Source organism: Temnothorax nylanderi, unplaced genomic scaffold (genome assembly GCF_030848795.1).
Source record: "Temnothorax nylanderi isolate EJ_2023f unplaced genomic scaffold, tnyl_v1.0 TNYL_tig0112_pilon, whole genome shotgun sequence".
In the NCBI taxonomy this organism is placed as follows: Eukaryota; Metazoa; Arthropoda; class Insecta; order Hymenoptera; family Formicidae; genus Temnothorax; species Temnothorax nylanderi.
The window spans coordinates 378,105-392,882 of NW_027249174.1; the positions used below are offsets into that span (position 1 = coordinate 378,105).

General features: G+C 33.9%; 1 protein-coding gene across 1 annotated transcript; it reads left to right on the top strand.

The window, feature by feature from the left end:
• Nucleotides 1-1,374: 1,374 nt before the first annotated feature.
• Nucleotides 1,375-9,630, top strand: LOC139776110 (uncharacterized). Its single transcript, XM_071712592.1, has 4 exons — nucleotides 1,375-3,458; nucleotides 8,408-8,516; nucleotides 8,629-8,779; nucleotides 8,852-9,630. Exons 2-4 carry the CDS (start codon nucleotides 8,435-8,437, stop codon nucleotides 8,952-8,954), a joined length of 336 nt encoding a protein of 111 aa, XP_071568693.1. The 5' UTR covers nucleotides 1,375-3,458; nucleotides 8,408-8,434; the 3' UTR covers nucleotides 8,955-9,630.
• Nucleotides 9,631-14,778: the final 5,148 nt, after the last annotated feature.

The following is a 14,778-nucleotide window of genomic DNA, read 5'->3' on the forward strand; positions in this document are numbered from 1 at the left end:
ACGGTTAAAAGAAAACTCATAATTCAACAAATACGGGGTTATCTTCACAGAGGTAACGCTCCTGAAATATTGACATTGATACAAAAAAAAAACGAGTAAAATAGTTAATATGCAGTGAATTAGGTTTGACGAATAAACTTTGGAATCGCGTTTTCAAATTATCTGTTTCAACAAGCAAGACACGAAACGCACTATTTGCATTCGAATAATTTGGTAGGAAACGATTATTTCTCCCATAAACAGGAAGCAGTTTCCTCATTCAATCTTCTTATCGCTAAGCGGCCGAAAGGAACAGTTCTGCTATTACGTACAAATCGTAAGTTCTCTGATGGACAAGACCGGTGTTAGTGAGCATCCACGACTTGACGTTCGGATCCAAGCTGCAGCTGTAGATCGTGTTGTCTATCGCCGTCAGATCCGTGATACGTCCCTGGCGAAAATAGAAAGTTTCATAAGCGTTTGTTAAGCGTTTACGTGAGCGTTTGCGGGAGTTTGTTGAGCGTTTAGAATCGGTCAGTAAAACGTTTAAAAAGCAGAAATTGCAACGCTTTAGCGTTTGAAAGACGTTTGTAAAGCGTTTTGAAAGTTTGCACAGCATTTTCACAGCGTTTGCACAGCGTTTACGGGAGTTTGTTGAGCGTTTGAAAACGGCCAGTAATCCGTTTGAAAAGCGTTTGAAAAGCGGAAATTGCATCGCTTTAGGGTTCTTCTTGCGGTCGAAGAATAATTAACTGTGATTGGCCAATTCTTACGACTTACGACCTACAATACATCCATTGTAGACCGGGCCTAAAACATTTAGAGATCCTCTGTTAATAAGTCGAAAGCGTTTGCTTTCATCATTGGAAACTGCGTGCAGCCTCTATTGAGCGTTTAACAGGCGTTTACTCTTGTCGTTAGAAGAAACGGCGGAAAGAGCGTTAAATGTTAAAATCTGCTTTTCGCCTCGCAGAGGGTCTGCTTATATTCGCGGCTGGATGTATTTTAAATGCGAGAAAGATGCGCTGCCTAGCGGCATTGTTAGAAGAACGTTTGTTGAACGGAAGGAAAACGCTTGTCTTACGGCGCCGGATAAAGCGTTTCTTAAGCGTTCTCAAACCGTTTGCACAAACGCCCTACAATTCGCCGCATTAGAAGAGCATTTGCTGAGCAAAGGGAAAACGCTTGTCTTACGGCGTTGGGAAAAGCGTTTGATAAACGTTTGTAAAGTCTGACAGCAAACTCTCTATACGAAGTTGTATCAGCGTTCACTAAGCGTTCTCTGAAAAGCGTTGGCTTAGCATTACAGAATTTTCACGAAACGTTTTATACAGCGTTTGATAAGCGTTCCGAAAGCGTTTACAACCCAACAGCGTTGTGTAAGTGTTCTTACAACGTTTGAAAGCGTATAAACGCTCAGAAAATCCTCACCAAACGTTTGTCAACGCTCTATAAGGCTTCTTATTTTCGCCAGGGGTGAGCTATGTGCGAATTTGATGCGGGCGGAATTCTCGATTTCATGAGATAATTTCTTGCGTGAGGGAAGTTCCTTGTAAAGTAAGTGTTGATTTGACGTATAAACTACATGAGAGATTCCATTCTGAAAGCGGGAATAATTATCATTATATCGTTTCGATGAACACGTGCATCGCACATAAGCGACGTCATCTATACAAGTTGTGGCGAAAAAAGTGTGCGTATCTCGATCGATCTGTATTCGACTCTTTCATAATGAGTAAAATGATTAAAAATTTGCATGTTTATTTAATAAACTTAATTAACGGTGTCTATAAACTTAATTAACGGTGTCTATCGAGTTGCGACCTAAAGAATTCCAATAGGAACGTAATGCGAAACATCACGCGTCATTCTGGAGACTTTGAATTTCATCCCACAGGACCTGCGACGATTCGGAAAAGGTGTTTTTCCCAGCGATCGAAAAAGGGATAAGGGGTGTTACCTGTTACTCGAATACACGACTTGTACTTTCATTTATAAATGTTACAAACAAGCGTCTGGTACTCGAAGAATCTTTAAACGACGTTGCTTCTCGAGTCTGCAGGCGCTCACCCAGACAGGACCATGTCCAAAATCGGGACATAAAACGTTTTTTAGACGTCTTTTGGACGTCTTATGTTCCACTTTTGGACAAGTATGCTGTATGGCATCAAAAACTCAAAAAACAATTTTTACTTCGGTCTTTTCTACCCCTATTTCATATATAATTCTTTTAAATTCGGTTGATTAGACTTAGCTATATATGCGAGCAAAATTATGGACCTTTGATCGCGTATAAAGCTGGGTCTAATCAACCAAATCTTAAAAAATTATATATGAAATAGGGGTAGAAAAGACTGAAAAATATAATAAAATTAGAAATAGATCGATATCTCCAAATTTGCGGAAGTTAGAGCAACCACGAACATTTCTAAAAAAATTCAAAGTTTTTTTTAAAAAAGAACCCCTTTACCGATCATCGCCAAATTCAATAGCAACCTTCCTTGAATGATACTCTATCGATTAAAAAAAAAAAAACATCCCGATATCTCAAAAATTACGGAAGTTAGAGCATATACGGACAACAAAAGCGTACATACATACACACACACACATACACACATACACACGGACATTTTGTACAAAAGTGATTTTTCGACGTTTTAGAACATTCTAAACACTTTGCCAAAAATACTTAAAAAAAATTTTTTTCACGAAAACAAAGCTTCCTCTATGAGGAAGCAAAATTGAGTCGAAAAGTCCTTTACAGTTTTTATATTTTTAATATTAAGTGAGATATATATTTCAAGTTGTTCTATCGGCAAACCGAAGAGCGGACCGCAGATTCTCCTACTTGCCCCATGCCTGCGCACTTGTGTAGAGTTTGCTTTATTTAAAAAAATAATCTGAACGTAACAAAATTTATTCTCTATACATTACAGATTATTAACACATTTTAAGCAGTGTAATTCTTATTTTGACTTCAAAGCTGTGACACAAATATTCAGTCTTGGCTCAAATTTTGAGGCAATGTCTTTCTTGTTTATGGAATATGCAGACATGCAGCTCATTTATGGGTATACTTGATTTGAGAAATTATTCAAATTTTAACTTGCAATATCTCGCTTAGCATTAAAGATATCCAAAAACTGTAAAGGACTTTTCGACTCAGATTTTTATGTACAATATGCGTTTCTTTTTATGACATATACATCAATTAAACCCTGCATAGGACCAGCGTATAGTAGTGCCGCGATTTCGTGGAATCGGTGAGATGTGAGAATCCCCATCACTTGGCGTCTTATGTCCCCCATGTGGTGGGGACATTCTACGAAATCGCGGCACTGGCTTACAGGTACAGTCCACATGTACCGTATTCGCCGCTGATAACTTCATGGCATCAGTGTGATTTTGGTGCGCGCCGCAAGTATTCGAGTGTTCTCCAACAAACGTTCTCAAACGAGCGTTCTCTGACACAACAGGTACGCTTACATATTAATAGATCGGGGTCAAACCCAGGAATTGCACACATTCGCAAGCGATAAGCTATAGTTATGATTCCCACAACAAAAAGAAAAGTTTTTGGCGGAATTTATCGCAAAGAAATAACTCGTGTTTGAAAGGAAGACGGACTAAGACCTTAATTTTGGAGCAAAGTTATTGTAAGTCTTGAAATTAACACGTTCGCTACCGCTGGAAAACAATTGGTGCGGCTACAGGCTTTATTTTTACGGGTAACGCAGAGCATTCTGCACATTTTTACTTTCGCACATATAAGCCCGTATTCTTAGTATATTTTATCATAAATGTGCGCATTTAGCATATAGTTTATATTATATATACTATAGAATTTCAGAAATAAATGCGCGGATTTATCGATAAAAGTGAACTGAGAAAACGGGCCTTATAATAAACAGGCAATCGAATACGTTACATAAAATGTTGCACATGTACATATGACAATATAAAGTTGTGTCATATATGTATGATTTTCTCTTGAGAATCGATGCATCATACATATGATAGCGGACATGTTGAGATTCGCCACTGTGATTAGAAGTAAAACCACTGTAGTTAGAATCATTAGCACTAAAGGAATATTTCAAATATGTGTGATGCAAATTATTTACTTTCTAATTGCGTTTATTGTGAATAAATAATTGTTTTTAACGAAGATTTATTTTATGTCTGCGTTTGACAAACTATGTCTGAGAAACACTACGATTAGCGTTTTAATATTTTTTTAAAGCCAGCAATTATGACTTACAATGATATAGCTCCGGAATACAGAAATTCTTATTTTCTTACTGTCAATTTGTCAATCGTAATGGAAATTGAATAAAGTATGATAAAATAAAGTTGCAATAATATCTGTCAGCTGATTTCAACTGATATAGGTGTTAATTTTACATATGTGAAAAGTTATTAATTTTATCAAATAATATTAACAAATCCAAGTATCTTTGACGTGATGGATGTGCTTCGGAACCTACATTCGCCTTTACTTTTATATGTGAGAGATGATGATATTTAATATGAGTTAATGACTATCTACAAACTGTTAATTGATTAACTGCGTTAAATTTTGACTTATGTAAGGTAATTCGTGTTTTAATTGATTGGCTGCATAATTAAATTCCGACTTACTAAGCTATGTGCTGAAGATGACCCAAAGAGCAGGTCGAAATGTACGCTAATCTTAGTCTATAGATTGTAATAAATTATATATTATAGCGCATTAACTGTCTTATCGCGACTGACTCTTATTGCCAAATTTGTTAATATTATTTTATTTTATTCAAGAGAACTTTTATATAATTTTATTTATTGTTATTAATTTTACTAATATGAATATTTTAATTAATATTTTAATAAAAAATAATCAATATTAATTCAGGAGAGAGAGAAGAAGGAGGGAGGAAAATAGAGCAGGATTAATTTATTTCATACTCGCACGACCTAATTAATATTGTTTAGACTGTTCCATAAAACGCGCGATACCAAGGAAAGAGAAAGAAAATAGAAAAAAGAGGAAGAATACATAAATATAAAGTAGAAATAAAGTTATTGTGCCGCGAGTTTAATTCTTTAATTAATGCAAAAAAACGATATAATCGTTTTAATAAAAATATTTACCGTTTATCACCTTCTGCCATCTTTCAGGCAGCATACAGATGCCACAGCGAAAGAATGTCTCGTCTTTTGGCTTGATAATGTCATCGACTCATTTTCTAGCTTTATGCTTCATTTCCAAAATGTATATCGGAGAGGCTGAGCTGTTTTGACCGAAAGTGGTAATCGGCGGTGAGATATTTGGAGAGGAAAAGAACTTCCTATTCGAAATATAGCAATTGTTTGATCTAATTAGCAACATGGGTCCTCGCGTTATCTTGAACCAAAATAACTTGGCATCGTTTTGAGTTACATGCCGGACGTTTCTCTCGAAGTGCCTGATTAAAACAGTTTATTTGATATATACGTCGCGTTCCACTGTGACTGTTTGACCCAGTCTATACCGGGTGGATTTCTTCTGAGAAGTCCACCACTCATAATCACTACAGTACTCCATGTTTATTTCACCAGATACAGAGAAGCATAGCTATGTTGCCGTGTACGTTGCGTTTTAATGTTGAGGTCATCAGTTGCTTCCCACTCGGCATGTAATATTTCAGAAACATTTCTGCAAAATTCCATTTGAAATATTACACCTTTCATCAATATTTCAGAAATATTTCACGACCGTTTCTGCAACATTTCTGCAATGTTTCATTCGGCACAATTATTTCAAATGCAACTTTGCTGAAAGATTTCGGCAATATTTCTGAAATATTTCTGAAATATATCTACGAAATATTGCAGAAACACTTCAGAGATATTTCAAATACATTTTACACTGAGAAAAATGTTTTGTATTAGCAAACAAAATTTTGTTATTGACGCAAAAACTATTTGTTGATATGTGAAAAATGAAATATTTTGTTACCGGAACAAAAAAAATATATTAAGCCATGTGCGTATAGCCGCCGCGCATTTGTCCGAAGAAATCCGCTCTCTCAGCCGGTCACCCATCCAAGTAGTATACCGGCGCCTTGTTGCTTGACATCGATGATCGAACAGGGTAGTGGTGATCCTCTGACTCTGACGCTTCTTTCTTTCTTATACTTGCTTATTTTGGTGAGCATAAAGCTATCGCATAACAATATTAACAATACAGATATACAAATAAATCTTTTTTGCCAGTCAGCGTCGAATATTATTTTATATTAAATATTATTAAATATTTTATATTTTATATTAAAAATGCCATATGACAAAATTTGGAATATCAGAAAATTCTTAATAAAAGAAACAAAATGCAATAAAATGCAATAATTATATAATAATAAATTTAATTTTTTATAAGTTCTAAAGTCTGTCAGCAACTTTTCGGAAATATTACAAATCCACTGTTGTATGTGAAACATTCAAAAATATAACGCGTGCAATGTAAACGTAATAATAGTTTATCATTTATTAGAGAAATGTTTCTGAACCATTACATCTGCAATATTTCTTCTGCAATATTGTAGAAATTCACTGCCTGCAATTCAATTTTTCATTACCTACGCAATCTTTCAGAAATTTTTCAGAAATATTTTAAATGCAATGTTGCGTTTGATATGTTACAGAAATATTATTCGTACAATGCAAACGTAATATTACTTTTATAATGTTTCAGAAATATTTCTGAAATATTGCATCTGCTACATTTTTTTGCAATATTACAGAAACTTACAAATATTGTAAACAACTTTCTGAAAGATTTCAGAAATATTGTTAATGCAATATTATAAAAAACATGATGCAGGTACATTTCTGAAATATTTCAGATGCATAGTTACAAATGAAATGTTAACGAAATATTTCTGCACCATTTCCGAATATTTCAATATTTCAGCAACATAACATGCCGAGTGGGTCAGGATTCGCCCACGATTTCTTGCGATAAGGGTTATCGTAGTAAATAAATCCATTTTTTGTCGCCTGTCACGATTTGCCACAAGAAACATTTCTTTCGTTGTCTTGTTAACAGTGCGAGACTGGCACCTGGCGCGCGTCATAAATATGATGGTTCTAGCGTTAATTTATCTTCGCACTCCCTGTATGTATTATTCATACTCTTCGTAATAGAAACATTCATATCCTTCGTAATAATACATACTTTGTATAAGTTTCAATATAATGACGTATTTAGACGTGTTTAATTTACAGTGGTTTCCTGAAAAAGAATTAGGAAATAGTGAAGCAAATATTTCTTTACCAGTAGCGATCAATATTATTTATTATTTTTTTATTTGTTCAAATGATTACGAAGTTTATGGTTAGTTATCTGGAGAAGTATTATATTACACTTTCTGAATAGTGATAAGACTCTTTACTCTTTCTCTCTTTGTGCGCTCACACATGTATAATCGGTGAAGATGATGATAGATGAGTGACTGCAAGAATCGAGCAGAATCTGTCATTCGTAACTATTTAAATAAGTAATACATTCCATTTAAATGATTACGAAATGACGCTCGGTTTCTGCTTGCAATCGTATATTTTATGTCGGCAGTCTCCGCTGGTGGAACACGAGCTTAATTAAATATAATTTATTTATGCAATTGACATTAATCTACCTTCTATTTATTACTTGATCTGTTCTTTTATTGTTATTTTCTTTCAACTCCATTGCTCAACAACATTGCAATATCTTATATATATTGCGATAAAATGTTTTAGTGTTATGATAAAATATATACACAGAAAAATATTATTCTACAGCCAAGGAAGACAATTACTTATTTTATTTTATTTGTTTTAAATAATAGTTTTCTTCAATAAAGAAATATTTTCTTAATAATAATTTCAAGGTATACTTGGCACAAGTCTTTGAAAATCTCATCATTTTGTGTTCAAAAGAAGAATTTATTCTTCTTTTAAGAATATTACTTTATATCAAAGGAAACAAGATATAGTTAAAAGACAGAAAGTTATTCTTGTTTCAAGTAAATCCATGTTCTTAATTTAAATAAATATATTTATTTTAGAAACAATGTTATCTCAGCGAACAAGTAATTACTTTTATTTTCATAAACTAGTTTACTATGATTCTTCAGGTAAGAATATGAAATACTTGAAATCAATGAATTACTTCTTCTGAAAACTAAATACTGCAGCACTAAGAATATAATCAGAGGTGTGGTTCAGTGTGGTAAAATGTCAGACTCATAACCACGAAGAACCGAGTCCGAGTTTACCTAATCACAGGAAATTTAATATTTTAAACTGTCCCCCCCCCCCCCTGAGAGGTACCTTGAATCTAGAAGGCATGAGAACCTCCTAGATTCAAGCAGATGATTAAACGTTACATCAAATTATAATTTATCTTGTATTTCTTTGCAATTAGATAATAACGAAAGAGTAGACAATTGTAATGGAAAAAGAGAAGCAACAATCAAGTTACACATCACCACCATATCCTAATCCGCAGCCACCACCGATAATGCCACTACCACGTAAGTGTATAAAATCATGAAAATAGAATTTTAAGTAATAATTATATTATATAAATACAGGCAATATTTTACCTAATTATCCAAGATTAATACTACTTTAATGTGGTCACAGAAACGGTACATACGGTTTTAACGAGGATGGTGTTCAGCAAGGAAAGTCAACATATAATCTGTCCACATTGCCATGCTGACATAAGTACGCGCGTAGTATCGGAAGCAAACACGAAAACACATCTGCTTGCGTTACTACTCTGTGCATGCGGGTAAGATTTCGAAATATAGGGTAAGAGAACTTTACCAGAAAAAGTATGATTAAATCTGACGTCCTTTCGCAGATGCTGTTGTTGTGCACCGTGTCCTTACTGCACGGATTCTAGTCGAGTCCACAGGCATTATTGTCCAGCGTGCACTAATTTCCTTGGAGAATCAACAAATTAATCAATTTGTCCACTTACAATAGAAATATACGAAGATACAGTAGAATTATGTTACCATCAATTCAGTGGCGGATTTACCAAACTCCGTCGCTCTACGCATTTGAAATTTTGCCGCCCCTCAAACTTGGCTGTAGATCAATTTTAATTATCAACTCATTTTTCGAAACGTTTTATTATTAAATATTTCTATAATATATTAGAATGGAACTAATAAAAAAAAGTTGTCTCCAAAGAAACATATTTTATCAAAAATATGTTTCTTTTGGCATTTTTTACATAGATTAACCAGCGAAGCGTGAAGCTCTATACGAATTTAAACCCTGTCTAGGACAGAGCTCATGCTCACCAAGTTTGGAAAGGAAAATTACAATCTCGCCGCCCCCAAATCTCTGTCACCCCTACGCTTCAGCGTAGTTAGTGTAGGGTAAATCCGCCACTGCTGATCAGTTATTCGATTCATGAAGAAGACATTGCTTTTACCACATATTTCAAATAAACCGTTGTCGAATTATTCACACGTAAATTAGTCTAAAAAGTTTTGTTGTTGCCCATAATTTTATGAAGTTTGCGAATAATTGACACACAAACACGCGCAAAGAGGAAGAGGGGAGATTTGTTTACTTTTTTATTTTTATAAATAACAGTGAAGAAAAGAGATTATATAGAAGTTGCATATATACGCTTTATAAGTGTTTTTTATACTGTTCACTCATTTTTTTATCAATCTGTAATCTTGCATTGTAAAAGGAAATATTATAAAAAGAATTAGTGATTCTCTTTTAGACATAATAAGTGTCTAAAAAATATTTTATAAACGTCTGTACGTTTTTAGACATGCGTGCAGACTGGAATACTATACTATTAATTATACTTACGTGTATAGTATATATATTATAACATAAAATATATCATAACACCAATAAAATTGATTAGAAGACTTCAAATTTGAGTTTCTTGTCAAAGCGGATAATTACAGTTTATTACCTTCAAAAATATTTCTTAGACATTAGCACTTTAACTACTGACGCTATCCTAAAGTTTCTATTTTCTTCACCTAAAAGAATTACGTGGAATTCCTTTTTCAAAGGCCGAGCGAGATAGGTTGAAGAAAGCTCGAAGGCATTTGGAAAGACGACTAGTTGTGAAACGGAATTCCGTGCAAGGAGAACGAACTCTTCTTCCAGATGGAGAGTTTGCAGTTGGAAGAAGAGATCGAACGGGCCAAGGCCGAGAGTGGTAGCTATATATGAAGGCACAGCATCGATTCGAACAACGGGAATCGGTTTTTCGTCGTTTGCAGATACAGCTCGATCAGAACGCAAATCGAATCATCCATTGCCGATCGGAAAATTTTTTACATTGACGACTTTAGTGCCGATAGTAGCGGCAACGGTAATACTAACAGCCGCAGTTGCAGTAGCAGTACTAACAGCAGCAATAGCGCTTACGACGACGATGCATATATCCGAACTCTCCGATTAGTCGAACCTTCCATTTCGTCGGTTTTAGCGTCCCGTATACAGCAAGTACCTTTTCTTCGATTCAGGGTTTATTGAATTAAAAACAAATATTACAATAATGGTAATATGACAATAATGAAAGTTCGACCGTACCTGTTTTTTCATATTTATATTCTTTATTTTCTTCGAAGATAGGAGATCGTAGACCGCGATGTTTCGACAACGTTGACAGCAGTACTATAGTGGTAACAAAAGCAGAAATATCAATGAGCGCGTTCAGCAGACACAACTGTTGTACAACTGCTGTTCGTCTTATCAACACTCTGCCTTGATTGGTTGGTTCTAAAAGTAAAAGCCAATCACGTTCGACTGCTACTCAGCGGCTTGGTCTGCTGAACGCGCCCAATGAGTCATTAGACGGCAACAAAATCGATGATCAGAGTACGAGTAGAAGAGACGGGCTTATCCGCTCGGGATAATCTTCCTTCTTCCGTAGACTACTCGGACGGAAATCGAAGAGTCACCGTCCTAATCCAGTCACTATGTACATTTAAAAAAGACATAATTCTGACCCAGGATTTTTCTTTTGGAGGGTGTTGGAGGGATCAAGAAAAGCTTAACCAGAAGTTTTCGACCTCTGTTTCCCGCTTGCTTTTTTTACGGAAGTAAAAAATGTGAAAAAATGGTTTTTCCGCGATAACTCGGTTTCTAATAAAGTTACAAGGTCGAATCGGAGCTCATTTTAAAGCTTTTTTTACGCTCTACAAATTATGTCGTATGACATTTTTACGTATGATCGATTGTTTTCGAGACATCGAACGAGAAAGGGAAATAAAAAAGTATGATATTTAGTTTTTTTCTTTTTACTCATTATTGTCGTCCAAAATTGCAAAAATGCTTCAAATGAAACTTGTAGAGCGTAAAAAAACCTACAATTTTTATTTGTTATTCATTTCATTTCGTTGAAAATTACGCCTTGTAGAGCGCCTCAAAAGTGGAGAGTCGTCGCCATCGCGTCAGCGGCGCGTTGGTTACGTCGATACGCGGCACCGAACGCTTTCGCTAAGATTTCCGACTTCATTGACGCAAAAAAGTAACATAATAGGTGTTTTTTATAGGATTTTTCCCGCTCTACAAGTTACGTTCAGTCATATTTTGGCGTACGATCGATAGTTTTCGAGATATCAAACGAGAAAAGGAAAAATTGAGCATTTTTGTTCGTTTTTTTTTCTATTTTATCGTTTTTCGCACACGAATCTGTATAAACGCTTCAAATAAAACTTACACAGCAATAAAAATCGTAAAATGTTCTTATTTATTACTTTCATTTCGTTGAAAATTCCATATCGCACTACGTCTCAAAGTTGCAAATAAATCTTGCAAAGCCTGAAATTATTGTAGCTATTTTGAAACCGTCAAGTTTTCTTAAGGGAATCAAACACGTATTTGCCATTGCAGATAGTTGTTTTGAAACGAAAATTGTTCATTACTTAATAAATAACAAGTTATTCGTGTCTTGAACGTTTTGGTCGTGGCTGATTGTCGCCATCGTCTTCTTGAAGTTGAACCTCGTTCGGGTGTCGGTTAAAACCGGACAGAAACGTAACGGGCGCTGCCACGAAAAAATATTTTAAAATATCATGATAGTCTATATTTATTATTTACAGAAATTATGTATTATAAAAAAAACGAAATAAACGTACAGACGGCGTCATTAATGCTTTCCTAGCTGTGTTCTGGGGATTTCTATAGTGCACGTTACATGTACTATGCCTTCAGGTGGAAGGCATTAATGACGCCGTCTGTACATACTGTTATTTTTCCCTTTCTCGTTCGATGTCTCGAAAACAATCGATCATACGTAAAAATGTCATACGACATAATTTGTAGAGCGTAAAAAAAGCTTTAAAATGAGCTCCGATTCGACCTTGTAACTTTATTAGAAACCGAGTTATCGCGGAAAAACCATTTTTTCACATTTTTTACTTCCGTAAAAAAAGCAAGCGGAAAACAGAGGTCGAAAACTTGAGATTAAGCTTTTCTTGAGCCCCCCAACACCCCCCAAAAGAAAAATCCTGGGTCAGAATTATGTCTTTTATAATCCGTTTTTTTGTACATAGTGACTGGACTATCCCAGGAACAAGTAAGACTGATGCGAACCGCAATGAACTATTTGTACTGATTGCGAAACAAAGACTCGACATAAATACATTTATCCCGGCCTCCCTTTTCCAAAACAACCTCTACGAAAAAATTCAGTTCTTAATTCGAAATGAAGCAAGGTGTTTACGAACTGCTTGAATTCGTTTCGTCGGAAAGTATTGAAACTGCCGAGCTTTTCTTTTTTAATAAGAGACGCAGGTGAACTTATATATGGATGTAGAAAATTCCAATATATGAATATTACGCAAATAAAAATAGGTGTATGATAAAGGGCGTTTTTAAATATTTTCTAAATATTCTTCAAATTAAAGAATTTCCTAAGAATAAACATTGAATTTTAATAATAATTACAAAATTAACAAGAGTATTACGGGATTGTTATTGATCCGAAAAAATGCAATTAAAAATAAATCTAAACAAAATATTAAAATATAAGTACTATATATATCTATGTTGGGGTGATTAATTGACTATAAATTCTGTTTAAAAAATTAAAGATTATTTACAATCTACGAAATAATCAGACAAATCTGTTCAAACACGAATTTATGAAATATTTGTAAAATTTTAATCCAAGTAGTGGAATAACGATCTGTATATGAATACAAATGTGCAATTATAATAATACTCTGATATAAAAACTGAAAATTATTTACGGTTATATATATCTACCGAAGTTACAATTTTCTGAATTGACATTTAAGAGTAATTTGTTTTCATTACTAATATCATGTATTATTGCTATCATTTATTATCTAACTTTATCAGTTTTCGATTTAAAATGATAATGAAAATTACTTTGTTTTTGTTAAAAAACGAGAAAATATCTTATCACAAATATCTGCTGTCATAATTGCGTCTACCTGGAAATGCAAAATTATAAGGTATACCCTATTAAAAGTTTTTCCAAAATAACATTTATTTAAAAAAAATAAATAAAAAATAAACACATAAACGCGTTTATAATAATCAACACTTTAGTAAATACCATTTAAACAATAGAAGTCTCCTGGTATTAGATTCAGTACAGCATAATGAGTACCTAATAATTTTGGCCGACACTGTATGTTAATTCTATTTTAACAAAATTGTAAATGTATTATTTAATAAGTTAATCGTCGATAAAATTGATCGTAATTTGATCAAAGTGTTAATTGCAATTCGTGGATTTTGAGGATTATAAAAATATATTATATCGTAGTGTTACATACAAACTTAGCGATGAGTATTTATTTGCCTATAAGCTGTGCATTTCCAGGAAGACGCAATTGCGGCAGCAGGTGTTTGTGATAAGATATCTTCTTGTTTTTTAATAAAACAAGGTTAGATAATACATGACAGATAGTAATGATACATGATATTAGTAATAAGAACAAATTACTCTTAATTCAGAAAATTGTAACTTCGGCAGATATTTATAGCCATAAATAATTTTCGGTTTTTAAATCAGAGTATAATTATAATTGCATATTTGTATTTATACAGACTGTAGATATTAATTTATTGTTTGACACATGGAGAAAAAATTAGATTAGCACCGACGAATCATATACAGAGTTAGAAATCTTGTAGATAGTTCTATCCATTAAATCGATCACCGATTAAGTTAAAAAAAGTTTGATTAAAGATTAAAGTCGATCGTCTAACACTTTAACGTTTAAACAAAGTTGCGATTCGAATAGAAATTATTTAACTTTTCGGTAATCGATGTTACATTGCTTTTTAAGCAATATTCTTTAAACATCTCACAAAATTTCTTTTCCGTTTTCTCTCTTTTCGCTCTTTTCTCTCTTTGATATACAAAATATGTCAATTATAATGCAGGAGGAGAAAACGGCCGTATTTAAATTTGTAAATACATGCGTATATCTAAATATATACAGGGTGATTCAAAAGGTACTGCCAAATTTAAGGAGCGTATAGAGGGATCAAAATAGAACTTTTGATTAGAAACCTATATTCTCCGAAGTAATCCTGAGTCAGTATATAGACCTCGGTATAGACCTTTGAATGTATGGAAATCGAATAATATACCAATGAAATAATCGTAATTTGCTACTCTTCTACTAGCTTTATTTTGTTTTTATTAAAGTTTTGTTAAGAATTACGTGAGATACCTACCTGGGATATTTGAGAGAGTGCGCCAGAGTGTGTTCGACCATGCAATGCTTGCATTGAATGTGGAGATCGCCAATTCGAACA

Excerpts from the sequence above, each read along its gene's own strand:
- LOC139776110 (XM_071712592.1), top strand. The coding sequence starts at position 8,435 with ATGGAAAAAGAGAAGCAACAATCAAGTTACACATCACCACCATATCCT. Across the intron at positions 8,517-8,628 it reads ACCGATAATGCCACTACCAC|AAACGGTACATACGGTTTTA; the intron begins GTAAGTGTATAA and ends ATGTGGTCACAG. Across the intron at positions 8,780-8,851 it reads TTACTACTCTGTGCATGCGG|ATGCTGTTGTTGTGCACCGT; the intron begins GTAAGATTTCGA and ends GTCCTTTCGCAG.